The 16389-nt window shown below is 36.5% G+C and overlaps 1 protein-coding gene across 8 annotated transcripts in view; it reads left to right on the top strand.

Moving 5' to 3' along the window:
* HERC4 (HECT and RLD domain containing E3 ubiquitin protein ligase 4) overlaps window positions 1-16389 on the top strand; it is a 127602-nt gene that overhangs the window by 85862 nt on the left and 25351 nt on the right. For 7 of the 8 annotated variants that reach the window (XM_070782134.1, XM_070782131.1, XM_070782133.1 and 4 more), the window contains one exon: window positions 3071-3190. In XM_070782134.1, coding sequence (XP_070638235.1) covers window positions 3071-3190 — 120 coding nt within the window. Of the gene's footprint in view, window positions 1-3070; window positions 3191-4994; window positions 16386-16389 lie in introns of those variants that run through there. The other variant, XM_070782136.1, reaches the window with a different exon arrangement.

Raw genomic sequence — 16389 nt, 5'->3', positions numbered from 1 at the left:
GACCCACGAGACATGGGTTAGATCCCTGGAGTAGGAAATGGCAACCCACTGCAGTATTTTTGCCTGGAAAATTCCATGGACAGAGGAGCCTGGCAGGCTACAGTCGAGTGAGTTGCAAAAAGAAAGACACAACTGAGGGGAAATATACACACACATTCTAACATAGCATTTCTTATCAAAAACATGTCATATCTACATGATATAAAAGCTGTAAACACTGGTTGCTACTGGTGAGGGAAATTGCAGTTTACCTTTTAAAATAAATATTTCAGATAAAGAAAAATACATCAGAGGTCAGTAGGATGTGGATCATTTTCAACAAATATCATTAAATTTTTAAAGAGTCCAATGTAATAGTTAAGGTATATATTTAGTAGTTTCTGCAGATGAATATTGGGCTACCTAGGTGGCTCAGTAGTAAAGATTTGCAGGAGACACTGCGTCTGGAAGATCCCCTGGAGAAGGAAATGGCAGCCCACTCTAGTATTCTTGTCTGGGAAATCCCATGGACAGAGGAGTCTGGCAGACTACAGTCCATGGGATCACAAAAGAGTTGGACACAACTTAGTGATTAAACAACAACAACAACACATAAATATTGGAGAAGGAAAAGCCAATGAATTTTTGTATATAATTGCTGGGTTTATTTTCTCTTTTAGTAGCAGTAAGAGTTAAGCTGTAAGGCAAGAGTTGTAAACTTTTTCTGTGGAAGTTTAGATAGTAATGTTTTCTACTTTGTGAACTGTGTGGTTTCTGTTATAACTGCTCGACTCTATTTTTAATGTTTTTTATGCTATTGTAAATGATAATTAAAATCATTTTTGATTGTTAGTAGTATGGAGAAATTTAGTTTTGTTGCTCATGTGGAGAAATTCAGTTGAATTTTCACCTTGTACTCTGTGACCTTGGTAAATTAATAGTTCTCTCCTAGATTCATTTGCATTTTTAATGTATACAGTCATGATATTTTCTTTCCTTATTTAATTGGCTAAGACTTCCCAGTGCAATGTTGAATATAAACGGTTGCAGTGGACAATTCTTGTCTAAGTCTTCATCTTAGAAAGTTTTTAATGTTTTACTCATAAGCATGATATTAGCTGTAAGTTTTTGTTTTGATTTTAAGGTGAGCTTTATCTGTTTGAAGAACTTCCTTTCTATTTCTGGTTTGCTGAGAGTTGTTGTTATGAAGGGATGTTGAACTTTGTTAGATGCTTTTTTCCTGCATCTGTTGAGATGAACAAATTATTATTAATTTTTTTTCTCCCTGAAATGTAGTGAAATTCATTTGTGTTAGTTGAATCAATAGTGCATTCCTGGGATAAACTCCACTTGGACATTTTATATTATATATATAATTGGATTTAATTTGCTCATAATTTGTTGAGGGTTTTGTGTCTGTGTTCATTAGGGATGTTGATTGGATAAATTTTGTTTCTCATCAGTTTCTTAGCATCAGGGTCATAAAATGAATTAAGAAATGATCCCTCTTTCTCTGTGTTCTGAGTTTAAGATTGGTATTATTAAATTTTTGATAGAATTCACCAGTGAAGCCATCTTGGCCTGGACTTTTCTTTTGAAAAATGTAAATATTTATTAATAATATTAGATTTAAAAACTATAGTATTTTGTATTTCTTATCTTTCTTTTCCTCTACTTGATTGTCCTTAATTTGATCATTTTCTAGGTTCTTAAAGCTGAGAATTTTTTTTTTTTTTTTTGGTGGCAATACCACACAGTTGGTGAGATTGAACCCAGTCTGTGGCAGTGAAAGCACCGTGTCCTAACCACTAGACCACCAGGGAATTCCTGAGCTGAAGCTTATTAGGCTTATTGATTTTAAACCTTTTATTTTAGCATGATCATTAAATGCTATCAGTTTCCTTCTATGCTCTGCTTTACCAGCATTCCACAAATTTTGATATGTTTTGTTTTTATTTTCAATAAGTTCAAAATACCTTCCTAAAGCACCTGTCTACTTACTGCAGCCTCTAGGTCATCTCTGAGTCTGGCTCTGTTGATTGCTTTTTCTCTTAGGCTTTTTTTACGTGTCTTTTGTTTTATTTACTTATCTGATTTTGGATATGTCTCACAAATTTTGAATGTCTGTAAAATAGTAAAAGCTGAATTTATTCCTGTAAATTTGTATACATCTTGTGTGGTTGTTAGTTTCGGGATTCAAGCCAGTCTAATTATTTATTTTTGACTGACCTGAGTCTTTTGTTGTTGCTTGTGGACTTTCTCTAGTTGCGGCAAGCGGTGGGTGGGGGGTGGTGGTGGTAACTCTCCAGTTTTGTTGGGATGGCTTTTCTTGTTGCAAAACATCAGGTCTAGGTGCTTGGGCTTCAGTAGTTGCAACTTGCAGGCTCTAGAGCACGGGATCAGCAATTGTGGTGCACAGGCTTAGCTGCTCCATGGCCTGTGGGATCTTCCTGGATCAGGGATCAAACCCGGGCCTCCTGCACTGGTATGCAAATTCTTTACTACTGAGCTTACCAGGGAAGCCCTGGGATTGTCATGACTTCTTGATAAATGAATTCTTTTAGCATTATTAAATGGGCCTTTTTCCCTCTGGAAATGCTTGTCTTGAAATCTGCTCTGAGTAGTCTCAGAAAGTTGATGCTTTCTTTTGGGGTATCCCCCACCAAGTCTCACTTGTGCTTTCATGGTTTAAGAGTTAGCCAAAGATGAAGGGGGAGTTTACATTCAGATTTTGGGGCTTTAGCTATTCTTACTATTATTTAAGTTCCATTCTCAATCAGAAGACTTTATAGTTTCTAGTTTGTATTTTACATATATATATATATATTTAATGGTATAGCTCATGTGGTGTTACATAAATATTTTTTTTTACTTGATTTTGAGGTACTAAATACAGATATCACATCTTATAAATCTTTGTATTTCTCATAGCACTTAGCATTTTACATATGGTAGGCACTCAGTAAATTATTTTTTATAGGAAGAGAAAATAGCTAAGAAATCTCAAACCTTTTTCTATTTAAATACTTTTCAGTCTCTTTCTTAGGTACTGGTTAAATTTAATGTTAATTACATTTTAATTTTTTTGTAGGTAAATGAGAAATCTGGACAGATTATTCAATATGATAAATTTTATATACATGAAGTACAAGAATTGATAGACATACGGAATGATTATATCATCTGGGTCCAACAGCAGGCCTATGGAATGGTATGTTACTTATTGCATTTTATGATTTCTTTTTTTTTGTATCATTTGTTCTAATACAAAGTGAACAATTGTATATTATTGAAATAGCAGAGCTTTTGTCCAGAACTATTTTTTAAATAAAAACATATTGCAAAATAGCAGCTATATATATATTATGCAGTGTTTATAAGTAAGTATTCAGTTTTTATATAAAGCCAAACCAAAGACATAGATTATACTTTTTTTTACAGAAAAATGCAAATATGACTTAGATTTTAAGTCTTATTTATTTTCTATGAGGTTGTCTCTTAATTCTCTAATGCTGAGAGTACTGGAGTGCTGATACTTGAATTCTAAGAATATATTAAAATTTTGATATCAGTGCCTCAGAACTACCAGAAGAGACCTGTGTGACCATTAATTCTTTCTTTTTCCCCCATCCTTTATGTTTTTATATGGTTTCAGTTTTTTGTTGTACATCCACAAGTGTACATATTTCTTTCCATGTGGCTAAGTCTCTAATGACTAGACACTTAATGTTCTATTAAAATAATAGCATAGGGACTTCCTTGGTGATCCCATGGTTAAGACTCCACATTTTCATCCCAGGGTGCGTGGGTTCAGTTCCTGGTCAGGAAACTTAAGATCTCCAAAGATCTGTGTGGTCCAAAAAACATAAAAATAATAACATAGTCTTATAAAACTTTAATTAGTCATGTGAAATTTCAGTATAAAATTGGATAAGCAGCTAGATATAAAACAGGTTTAATACTCTTATTTGCTGACCTTTGTAATATACTTAAGGCCAACTTTATCATCTGTGAAGCAAATACTTTAAGTAATATGCATATAGCAGTTCTAGAAAGGAGAAAGGAGCAGTGACCCCACAAGAGACTGAACCAGACTTGCCTGTGACTGTCCAGGAGTCTCGGTGGAGGTGTGGGTCTACAGTGGCCTGCCGTGGGGTGTAGGACACTGAACACATCAGTCCTGGGAGTTGTGGTATGCTGGTATAAGTCCTTTTGAGGGCTCAGATGGTGAAAGTGTCTGCCTACAATGCAGGAGACCCTTGTTTGATCCCTGGGCTGGGAAGATACCCTGGAGAAAGAAATGGCAACCCACTCCAGTATTCTTGTCTGGAAAATCACATGGACAGAGGAGCCTAGTAGGCTACAGTCCCTGGGGTCACAAAGAGTTGGACACGACTGAGCGACTTCACTTCACTTCACCACAGTTACCCCTACCATAATTTGGCCTGAGGGAGGGAACACAGCCCCACCCATCAACAGAAAATTGGATTAAAGATTTGCTGAGCTTGGCTCTGCCCACCAGTATTCTTACCTTGAGAACCCCATAAACAATATGAAAAGGCAAAAGGATATGACACTAAAAGATGGACTTCCCAGGTTGGTAGGTGCCCAGTATGCTGCTGGAGAACAGTGGAGAAATAACTCCAGAAAGAATGAAGAGGCTGAGCCAAAGTGAAAATACCACTCAGTTGTGGATGTGACTGGTGATGGAAGTAAAGTCCGATGATATAAAGAGCAATATTGCATAGGAACCTGGAATGTTAGGTCCATGAGTCAAGGTGAATTGCAAGTGGTCAATCAGGAGATGGCCAGAATGAACATCGACGTTTTAGGAATCAGTGAACTAAAATGGACCAGAATGGGCAAATTTAATTCAGATGACCGTTATATCTACTACTGTGGGAGAGAATCCCTTAGAAGAAATGGAGTAGCACTCATTGTCAATGAAAGAGTCCGAAATGCAGTACTTGGGTGCAATCTCAAAAATGACGGAATGATCTTTGTTCGTTTCTAAGGCAGATCATTGAAGATCACAGTAATCCAAGTCTGAACCCCAGCTACTAATGTTGAAGAAGCTGAAGTTGAACAGTTCTGTGAAGACCTACAAGACCTTCTAGAAATAACACCAAAAAAAAGATGTCCTTTTAATCATAGGGGACTGGAATGCAAAAGTAGGAAGTCAAGAGATACCTGGAGTAACAGGCAAGTTTGGGCCTCGAGTACAGAATGAAGCAGGGCAAAGGCTAATGGTGTTTTGCCAAGAAAACGCACTGGTTGTAGCAAACACCCTCTTCCAACAACACAAGAGAATATACATACATGCACATCACCAGATGGTCAGTACCGAAATCAGATTGATTATATTCTTTGCATTCGAAGATGGAGAAGCTCTAAACAGTCAGCAAAAACAAGACCAGGAGCTAACTGTGGCTCAGATCACGAACTCCTTACTGCAAACTTCAGACTTACGCAGGAGAAAGTAGGGAAAACCACTAGACCATTCAGGTATGACCTAAATTAAACCCTTTATGATTATACAATGGAAGTGACAAATAGATTCAAGGGATTAGATCTGATAGAATACCTGAAGAACTACGTACATAATAGATGTACAAGACGGATGTACATAACATTACACAGGAGGCAGTGATCAGAACCATCACCAAGAAAAAGAAATGCTAAAGGCAAAATGGTAGTCTGAGAGGGCCTTACAAATAGCTGAAAAAAGAAGCTAAAGGTAAAGGAGAAAAGAAAAGATATGCACATCGGAATGCAGAGTTCCAAAGAAAAGCACGGAGAGATAAGAAAGCCTTCCTAAGTGATCAGTGCAGAGGAATAGAGGAAAACAATAAAATGAGAAAGGCTAGAGGTCTCTTCAAGGGAACATTTCATGCAAAGATGGGCACAGTTAAGGACAGAAATGGTATGGACCTAACAGAAGCAGAAGATGTTAAGAAGAGGTGGCAAGAATACACAGAAGAATATACAAAAAAGGTCATCTTCATGACCCAGATAACCACAAGGGTGTGATCCCTCACCTAGAGCCAGACATCCTGAAGTACAAAGTCAACTGGGCCTTAGGAAGCATCACTACAAACAAAGCTAGTGGAGGTGATTGAATTCCAGTTGAGCTATTTCAAATCCTAAAAGATGCTTCTGTCAAAGTGCTGCATTCAATATGCCAAAAATTTGGAAAACTCAGCAGTGGCCACTGGACTGGAAAAGGTCAGTTTTCATTATAATCCCAAAGAAAGGCAATGCCAAAGAATGTTCAAACTACCGCACAATTACACTCATCTCATACACTAGCAAAGTAATGCTCAAAATTCTCCAAGCCAGGCTTCAACAGTACATGAACTGAGAAATTCCAAATGTTCAAGCTGGATTTAGAAAAGGCAGAGGAATCAGAGATCAAATTGCCAACATCCGTTGTAACATTGAAAAAGCAAGAAAATTCCAGAAAAACATCTCCTTCTGGTTCATTGACTATGCTAAAGCCTTTTGACTGTGTGGATCACAACAAACTGGAAAATTCTTCAAGTGATGGGAATAGCAGACCACCTTACCTACCTCCTGCAAAACCTGTATGCAGGTCAAGAAGCTACAATTAGAATCAGACACGGAACAATGGACAGGTTCCAAACTGAGAAAGGAGTACATCAAGGCTGTATATTGTCACCCTGCCTATTTAACTTATATGCAGAGAACATCATGTGAAATGCTGGACAGGATGAAGCGTAAGTTGGAATCAAGATTGCGAGGAGAAATATCAGTAACCTCAGATATGCAAATGATACCACCCTTATGGCAGAAAGCTGAGAGGAACTAAAGAGCCTCATTAGTGTGGCTCACAACAAACTGGAAAATTCTTCAAGAGATGGGAATAGCAGATCACCTTATCTGCCTCCTGCAAAACTTGTGTGCAGGTCAAGAAGCAAAGGTTCGACAAAGGTCCGTCTAGTCAAAGCTATGGTTTTTTTCAGTAGTCAGGTATGGATGTGAGAGTTGGACCGTAAAGAAGGCTGAGCACCAAAGAACTGATGCTTTTGAACTGTGGTGTTGGAGAAGACTATTCAGAGTCCTTTAGACTGCAAGAAGATCAAACCAGTCAATCCTAAAAGAAATCAGTCCTGAATATTTACTGAAAGGACTGATGCTAAAGCTCTAATACTTTGGCCACCTGATGTGAAAGTGAAAGAGGAGAGTGAAAAAGCTGACTTAAAACTCAACATTAAAAAAGCAAAGATCATGGCATCTGGTCCCAAGATTTCATGACAAGTAGATGGGGAAACAGTGGGAACAGTGGCAGACTTTTCTTGGCCTCCGAAATCACTGCAGATGGTGACTGCAGCCATGAAATTAAAAAATGCATGCTCCTTGGGAGAAAAGCTATGACCAACCTAGAGAGCATATTAAAAAGCAGAGACATTACTTTGCTGACAAAGGTCTGTCTAGTCAAAGCTATGGTTTTTTCAGTAGTCATGTATGGGTATGAGAATTGGACCATAAAGAAGGCTGTGCGCCAAAGAATTGATGCTTTTGAACTATGGTTTTGGAGAAAACTCTTGAGAGTCCTTTGCACTACAAGGAGATCAAACCAGTCAATCCTAAAAGAAATCTGTCTTGAATATTCATTGGAAGGACTGATGCTAAAGCTCCAATACTTTGGCCACCGGATTTAAGAACTGACTCATCAGAAAAGAACCTGATGCTGGGAAAGATTGAAGGCAGGAGGAGAAGGGGACAGAGATGAGATGGTTGGATGTCATCACTGACTCAATGGACATGAGTTTGAGTAAACTCCAGGAGTTGGTGATGAACAGGGAAGCCTGGCATGCTGCAGTCCATGGGGTCGCAAAGAGTCAGACGTGACTGAGGACTGAACTGAACTGAATTCTAGCAAGGCCTTTCATTTTGCTAGGTACCAACTGCAAGCTCTTTGTGAATAGGCACTCTGTCAATTTATTCACCTGTACTTTTTATAGTGTCTCATATATGTCTTGTAGGCCCTTAGAAAGTACAGTAGTTTTTGAATAGCAGTGCAGTTTACTGTATGCTCTTTTTAGGGTACTCTTCCCTATAGGAATAAGGTTACTTCCAGAACATCTTGAACACTTTCTAGAACCTAGCAAAGACTTCCTAGGTACTTAGATCTTCATTGGGACAGACTTGTCGATTATTTTCCCCAGAATCACTAGGAGGCTCAGTCAAGTTTACAACCATCCTACAGATTTACGTCTATCCATTTGCTTATTCAGCAAATACTTAGTAAGAATCTCCTGTGTAACAGACAGGCTTCCGAGGTGGTGCTAGTGTTAAAGAATCCACGTGCCAGTGCAGAAGGTGCAAGAGACGAGGGTTCAGCCCCTGAGTTGGGAAGATCCCCTGGTGTAAGAAATGGCACCCCCAATCCATGCTTCTTTCCTGGAAAATTCCACGAACAGAGGAGTCTGACAGGCCGAGAAGAGTCAGACACGACTGAGCAACTGAAAACACATGTGACAAGCACTTATTTAGGTATTAGAAATACAGTGCTGAACCAGATGGATAAGGCCTGTTCTCATGAAACTTATAATCTAGTAGGCAAGATGAATAGTAATCAAGTAGTGTGCACCCCTCTTCCCCTGCCATAAAAACTAATAATGTGCACTATATAGAGGATGAAAATAAGAGAAGGTAGTAAAGACTGGATGCTTTCTTGCAGTTGGGTAATCAGAAGAGTCTTTTCTAATGAAGTATTATCTGTTATCTAAATGAGAAAAAGCAGCCATGTAAGATCAGTGCAAGGAAAATTTCAGGAAAAATGAGTATCTAGTAAAAGACCTTAGGCGAGAACAAGTTTGATATGTTTGAAGGATAGAAAAAGGCCAGTATAAAATGGGCTTCCAAGGTGGCGCAGTGGTAAGGACTGCACCTACCAATGCAAGAGACAAAAGAGACACTGGTTTAATCTCGGGGTTGGGAAGGTCCCTGGAGTAAGAAATGGTAACCCACTCCAGTGTTCTTGCCTGGGAAATCCCATGGACAGAGGAGCCTGGCAGGCTACAGTCCCTGGGGTTGCAAAATGTTGTATATAACTGAGAGACTGAGCACACACATGGCTAAAAATAAGGGAATGGGGAGAGTTCTGAGAAACAATCAGAGAAACGTGCAGGTGCCAGATCATGGAAAGTTTAGTAGATTAAGATCAGAAATACAGATTTTATCTGAAGTGTTATGGTTAGCTGTTGGAATGCTGGTGAACCTAAGGTGAATATTGTACAGTGTAGTTTATATTTTGAAATAACTACCCTGTCAGCTGTGTGGAGGTTGGAATGAGGGGGATGGAACAAAAATTTAAAGGGAGACTAGTTAGAAGATAGTTTTAGTAGGTTAGGGGAGAGAAAATGATGAGTTTGGCCATGGTTGGTAGTTGTATAATGAAAGGAGGAAATAAATGGTCTTGAGTACCTCTGGATGTAAAAGGGACAAGAATTATTGATGGATATGAAATGAGGAAAGGACAACAAATGAGATGAAAGGTAGAAGGAAAACTAGAGTAGTGTTGTGGAAACTGGAAAAGGGAAGCAGAAATCTGTATTGAATGCTGTTGAGAAACACGATAAAACCATGGAATTGAGCAGTGAATTTGGTTTCATGAAGGTCACTGGTAACCTTGATAATGCCAGTCTAGGGTAAGTTATGCATAAGGGAAATTTAGGGGTGAGGAATAGGGAACAGCATTCATAGGCAGTACTTTGACAGAGTTCTGCACTTGAGAGGAGGGGGTAAGAAAAGTAGAGCTATAGCTGGAGTCAAGGGACAGCAGTTTTTTTAAAAAGAAAATCCTTGACTTCTGGAAAGCTTTGAATAAATATTTCCTTTTTCCTTCCCTGTTTTAACTAAAACTCTCATCTAGATAAAGCTTTTCACATTCTTCCTCCAGAGAACTCCTACGACAGGAGAAAAACCATATTTCTTGAGGTTATTAATTTTCCCTCTGCAAGACTTGTTTGAAATGTCATATTTCATCTTTGAGTGAATGCAGATTTCAGGTTTAATAAATATTTATTGTAAAAGAAATTAAAATTATTTACCATGAGGGACACTGATGATTCAGACAGTAAACTTTTTTTTTTCCATTCTAAGAATTTGCATGTAAACTCTGACATACCACCTCGGTAACCTTGGTCTTTGAGCAGTGTTTTTGAGACTGCATTAATACATAGACTCCTTTTAAAATAAAACAATTCCTTTAAGAAGCTTAATGTTCACTTACCCTGTTTATGACCATCTTATTTAAATGTATACAAATACTAAACTAGTTCTAAGCTCCTGGTTCTTAGCTTTTAAAAGAATTCTAAAGCCATAACACATTTGTAAATTAATTATAACACTACAAATTTTAAAATGAGGTTATTATTTTAGTATGTAGGATGATTATGTTGTCTTGATCAGGAATCTCCGCTCACAACCTGATTATGCTAAGAAAGGAGTGTAACATAAGAGCACTTAGGTTCCTATATCATCTCAACATTTTTTGTGTTTTTCTTTTTTATTAAATCTAATTCCTTGTGGTATATAATAAATCCTTGTTGCTTATCTATTTTATGTAGTTATTTATAGCTATAATCCCCTACTCCTAATTCGTTCCTCCTACTCCCTCCCCTTTGGTAACTATAAGTTTGTTTTCTATATGAATCTCTTTCTGTTTTGTACACAGATTCAGTTGTACTGTTTTTTAGATTGCACATGTAACATATCATACAGTATTTGTATTTCTGTCTGACTTACTTCACTAAGCATTTCACTCTCTGCTGGAGAGTTACATCCTCTTGGGTCACCGTGAATTAGGTCTGATGTCCTTTGACATCTGAATTTTTGCCTAGTGTGTAGGTTATAAAACAGTTCTGAACAGGTTAAGAGAAAATGCCAGTCTAATAGAACCTTTAAGGTAGCAATAATCTTGTGCTTTGTGGTAAAGCTGTGGTTTGAATGTTTGCTTTTAAACCTTACAGGCTTATATCCAAACTTCTCTTTGTGTATAACTGTGATGATATCAAATTGAATTTCCTTAGGAACTCTTTCAATGCCACTGTTTTCTGGTAAGAGGGAGACAGTAGAGGACCATCTTATTTCAAGATTTTCCAAGTTGCTATACTTGAGAATTGCTGTTACTCTCCTCTTTCAACCACATGATTTTCCTTTTTCTCCATTTATAGACAGACTGGTATTGAATATGTGGTTGTGGCAGTGGAAACTTGTTCTTTAATTGGCACAGTGGATTTAATATCATATCTTAGAAATCAGAATCTAGAACCCATAATTTGGGTTCTTCTAATCTTCTGGAAATAGAAGGCTGACAGTTTACTTTGAAGGTCTTTAAATAACTCAAGTAGTTTATTAATTATATTGTGATATCTGAAGGAGCATTCTGTGGGAGAATTCAAACCACTTTCACATTTACATATAACACTAAAGGCTTTTTTTTCTGAGACTGTTCAATAAAATTCATACTTGCATTACTAGTGTTGACACTAGGTTGAACATCATGTGGGCCTTGTAAGTAAAGCCAGTAAAGTTTTAAAGAGTCTATCCTAAAGATCCAAGTTATTTTGTGATGATACAGATATGTGTATGTGTATTTATATAACCAACAGATATATACACATATATATGTACTTTATACAACATACATATGTATAACATTATTGAACAAGAATTATGATCTTGAAATAATTCCATTCCTTTGGTGTGAAAGTTTAAAATATTCCTTGATAGAACATAGTTACTATGAATTATAAAAAATATGTCTATAAATTTTATATATACATGTATTTTATATATGTAAATATATGCACTGTGCTGTGCTGTGCTTAGTTGCTCAGTCATGTCTGACTCTTTGCAACCCCATGAACTGTAGCCTCCCAGGCTCCTCTGTTCATGGGATTCTCCAGGCAAGAATACTGGAGTCGGTTGTAGAGATTGAACCCAGGTCTCGTTCATTGCAAACAGATTCCTTATCGTCTGAGCCACCAGAGAGACAAAATATATACACATATGTATGTGAAACTTCATCTTGTTCTAAACACTGCAACAAGATTATTTCACTTTTATTATATTGCTTTTATTATATTTCTCTTTATGCTCTAGTCTGTTGAGATTTTTTTCTCAGATTTTCTTTCCCAGTCAAGTATTTTAAGCATCCATCAGGTATATAAACCTTAAACTAACACAGAGCTATATGTCATTTATAATTCAATAGAACTAGAACAAAAAAAACCCATTTGGTATATACTTTTAAGAATGCATCAGGTATATGCTTTCCTTGTCTCTAAACATTAAAAACTAATTCTGTGAATTTTTTTGCACCCCTTATAATGTCCTTTTGTATGGCTGAGACTAACTTTTCACCTCATCCTCTCTTATTTTCCCATCCTCTTTCATCTGTTTCCCTCTACACATTTCCGTGAAGTTTTTGCTTGATCTCCTACTCCTGCCACTTACTATTAATATATAAGCTTCTCTGTTTTGTTTTTCCAGACTCTGATATTAGGATATGAAACTTTTTTTCAGTTGGATTCCTTTTGCTTTTTATCTCTTTTTCTCCCTCTACAGTAAATAGTTTCTTGGCAAAATAAAAGGGTATGTGAGTTTTCTCTTTATCTTCTGCTATTTGATGTCCCCCCCCTCCCACTTTCTAGATACTATTCTTAGTTTATTTGCTTACTTCTTTTAACTTTGCTCTAAAATTGTTTCTAAAAATACTTTAGTGGGAAATTCCCTAGTGGTCCAGTGGTTCGGGTTTTCACTGCCAAGGGCTGGGTTCGATCCCTGATCGAACTAGGTTCCCGTAAGCTGTGAGGCATAGTCAAAAGACAAAAATACTTTAGTGGTTACAACTAATCTTTTTGCTGCTTTTTCTTCCCTTTCTTATCCTTTTTGTTACTGTACAATATCAATATATGTCTAGTAAAAATTGGTGAATGTATAGAAAGGTCTATGCTAAGTCTTTGCCTGTTATAATTGAATCAAGTTAAGCATTTTTAAAAGTGTATATTCATTTATTTCAAGAACTGTGTATGTCTGTGTCAGATACAAGTAAGTACTAATTAAATATATTTGATAAACTGGTAAAATTTTTAGTCTTTAATATTATACTTTATACATTTTTAATAACTTTTATTTCAGTATTAATTTTGCCATGTTTATAAGTCATTACTGTATTTGTTCTGTGGAGTTAAGGTTTTATACTTTAACTATGGACAATGCTGAGCTAATGACATGACATGGTCACCAGCAAACCAGGAAGATAGCCTGATGTAACACCTGGGAAGACCAGCTGGTACTTCCTGGGTTTGAGCTTCTTCCTCATTTAATGAAATGAAGAAATTAAAGTATATTTGCATACTTTAATATTTGTGATACATTTAATCCTTGCATTATAAACCTTGTAGTTATAATATTTCCCAGAATGTTGTCATTTGCTTTTTAAGCCCCCTTGTAATCTTTAATGGCATTAATATTTTGTGGATTCTTGGACTGATTCCTTATGCCTTGATTACCAAGTTATGTTTGTATATTTTTCATTTTCTTCATGTTTTAGAAGTATCTTTTATACTTCTGTCTAGTCACCAATACTTCATATTTATTTGAATTACTTTAGTAACTTCAGTATCCTCTGTTTATACTTATTCTGTGTTTCACCCTTAAATAATGATGCCACCAGCAATGATACAGTGTTTTGCCATAAGTAATATGTTGAAACTAAAACGTACCAAGGAATTGCATCTTTTTTTGTCTAAAACTAAGTAAATTATCATTCACTATTGATGTTTAAAGCAGCCTTAATGAAGTTTGCTTCAGACAATGAGACCCTGGCTTTTGAACATTCCTTCATGCCTTTCTCACTCTGGTTTCTAGGACATTGGGTAACTAAAATTAGGCATACTTTGACCTAATTTCAGGGGCCCCAGTGGACAAACAGCCAACAGATAGTGCTTGGGTATGTGGATTTGGAGCCAAGAGTAGACTGTGGGTTAAATGATACGATGGATTTTCAGCAATGGACCTTTAGTTGACCACACATATTTTGCTAGTATCCTGTCCGCATACCAACCCCCTGCCCCACCCCACCACTACCACCACTTAGTTTTTCTTTTAAATTTCCCTTGGAAATACTACTATGGCTCAGTTAGACTCGAAACTAATACAGTAACTACTTTGCAATCCTGACATTTCCCAGAGGAGTTTACCCTTGCTTTTGTATGTATTTACTTTGTTTTCAATGTTTAAGCTTTTGTCTTAGGTTTCTTAACACTTACATTGAAATTTCTAATAGTGATCTTAATCTGGTTTTTCCTTTGATGCTTCTTCCCTAGGTAAATCATTTTGCTTGGTGTCTTATAATCTCTCTTCTTTTCCCAAGTTATCCACATCCCATTATTTTTTCATATTTCTTCTAGCTTACATCTCTCTCTACAATCAGACTTATGTTTAGTTGCACTATAAATTCTGACAGTCTTCCCAATGCAAAATGATATGCCTAGCATTTTTCTCTATTTACGTGTAGCAACAAAGTACATATAGGTTAGTGTTTCATTATTAATAGTAAAATCCATCTTCCATGATACCAGGTATGAAACATAGTTATCAGATTGGCCATAGGTAATCAGAAAAATGTGGAAAGGTGTTTCTTACTCACACTTTCTTAGTTGTAGTAGGACTTTAAAAACATCCCACAAGATACATTTAGTACTATACAAGTATTTCAGGTGTTCCTGTTAAATTGCTTTAAATTAAACAGTGTAATCTAAATGGCTTTTTCTGCAGAACAGCTTCTATAATATATCTGCTAGTACTGCCACTGGGATGCATATGTAGTGATAATTTGGTACTCAGAGTTTTTTAAATTAAAGAAACAATTATAAATGTTTATCTTTCTCAGAATAGGAAGTTAAAGTCATATTTACTTATGTTTATACTGTCTTGGCTTTATTTGGCACAATATAGTGAATAAACCCTAAATGTTTGCTAATATATTAAAGCTTCCAGTGATACCCCTTGAGGCATATGCAAGAATGTAGCCAACTGCAGAGTTAGAGGGAACAGTTCACAAAGACTGCCCTCACTTCTGATACCAGTTGTGAGGTTGGAAGATTCCTGGAACCATTCTCAGGTTCAATAATTTGCTACAAAACTTCACAGAACTAATTGGAAACTATTACATTGACATTTACAGTTTATTATAAGGAGAGAGTTCAGATTAAAATCAGCCAAGGGGAAAAGTGCGTAGGGTAGAGTCTGGCAAAGGTACTAAAGACTGAACTTTTGTCTTCCTCTCCCTGAGGATCATGGACAAGTTACTTTCCTAGCATCTGTTTGTGATACAGAGTATTGCCAACCAAGGCAGCTCACTAGAACCTTGGTGCCCAGAGTTTTTATTGAGGCTCCATCACGTACTGCCTATATGGCTGGCCTTTACTTGCCAACCCTTCTGCAGTAAGAACTGATAACCACATATCCCAGAGTCTCCAGGCAACCAGTGATACTCCTGTTGAGGTATGAAATTCAAAAGTCCTATAGATTGTCTTCCAGAGCAAAATCAGACTACTGGGAGAGGATCTCTTTGGGTAAGATTAACTCCTCACTGTACAAGGTACCATCTGCAAATTTAGTAACATACTTTTGGAGATTTTAACCCTTTATTTGAGTCTGCACTCTAAACATACACAAAAGCTTTTTTCAAGAAAGTGTTGTACATTTCTGGTCAATGCAGTGGTAAGCTTTCATTATAATTTTCGTTATTATACCCTTCATGAATATCTCTCTCGTTTCATTTCTTGTTTCTATTTAGCAACCTCTATGCCCTGTCTTGTACTTCCTATTTTAAGCTAATTTAATGTTAAAGAATCCTTAGTATTTAGATACCTGCATTTCACTGGTTATTTCTGATGAATAACAACTTATGGCTTATTTTCTCCGTGTAGCTCTTTAATCTACTAAACACTTTTCAAACATTTTGTCAAGATTAACCAAGTCTTTGAGGAATATTTTCTCCCATTTTCCAAGTGGAGAAATTGGGCCATAAAATTATTTCTTCAAGACCAAATTAGTTGTAAGATTAGTTTTTCTGTTCTGCTTAAATTCTGCAAATGACGTACTTACTTGCTGAAACCAAATTTCATTATGTTCAAGCCTCAGTGATTTTCTGATCACAAGATATCTGAAAAAAGCTCTTACTACATTTTTAGATATATAAGGTATATGTAGAAAGGGTAAGTTTTGTTGTAGATGTATTTTGGTCTACTTCATTAATTCAATATTCTACTGTAGCAGAATAAATGAAATGCTACTTTGAATAGAAATGGTTAAATTTGGACACTAACATTGCTCTTTCCTCATTACTGTTACATTCTGCACTGCCGTCTT

This window comes from Bos indicus, chromosome 28, assembly GCF_029378745.1.
Source record: "Bos indicus isolate NIAB-ARS_2022 breed Sahiwal x Tharparkar chromosome 28, NIAB-ARS_B.indTharparkar_mat_pri_1.0, whole genome shotgun sequence".
Classification (NCBI taxonomy): Eukaryota; Metazoa; Chordata; class Mammalia; order Artiodactyla; family Bovidae; genus Bos; species Bos indicus.
This window is presented reverse-complemented; position numbering and strand designations above follow the sequence as displayed.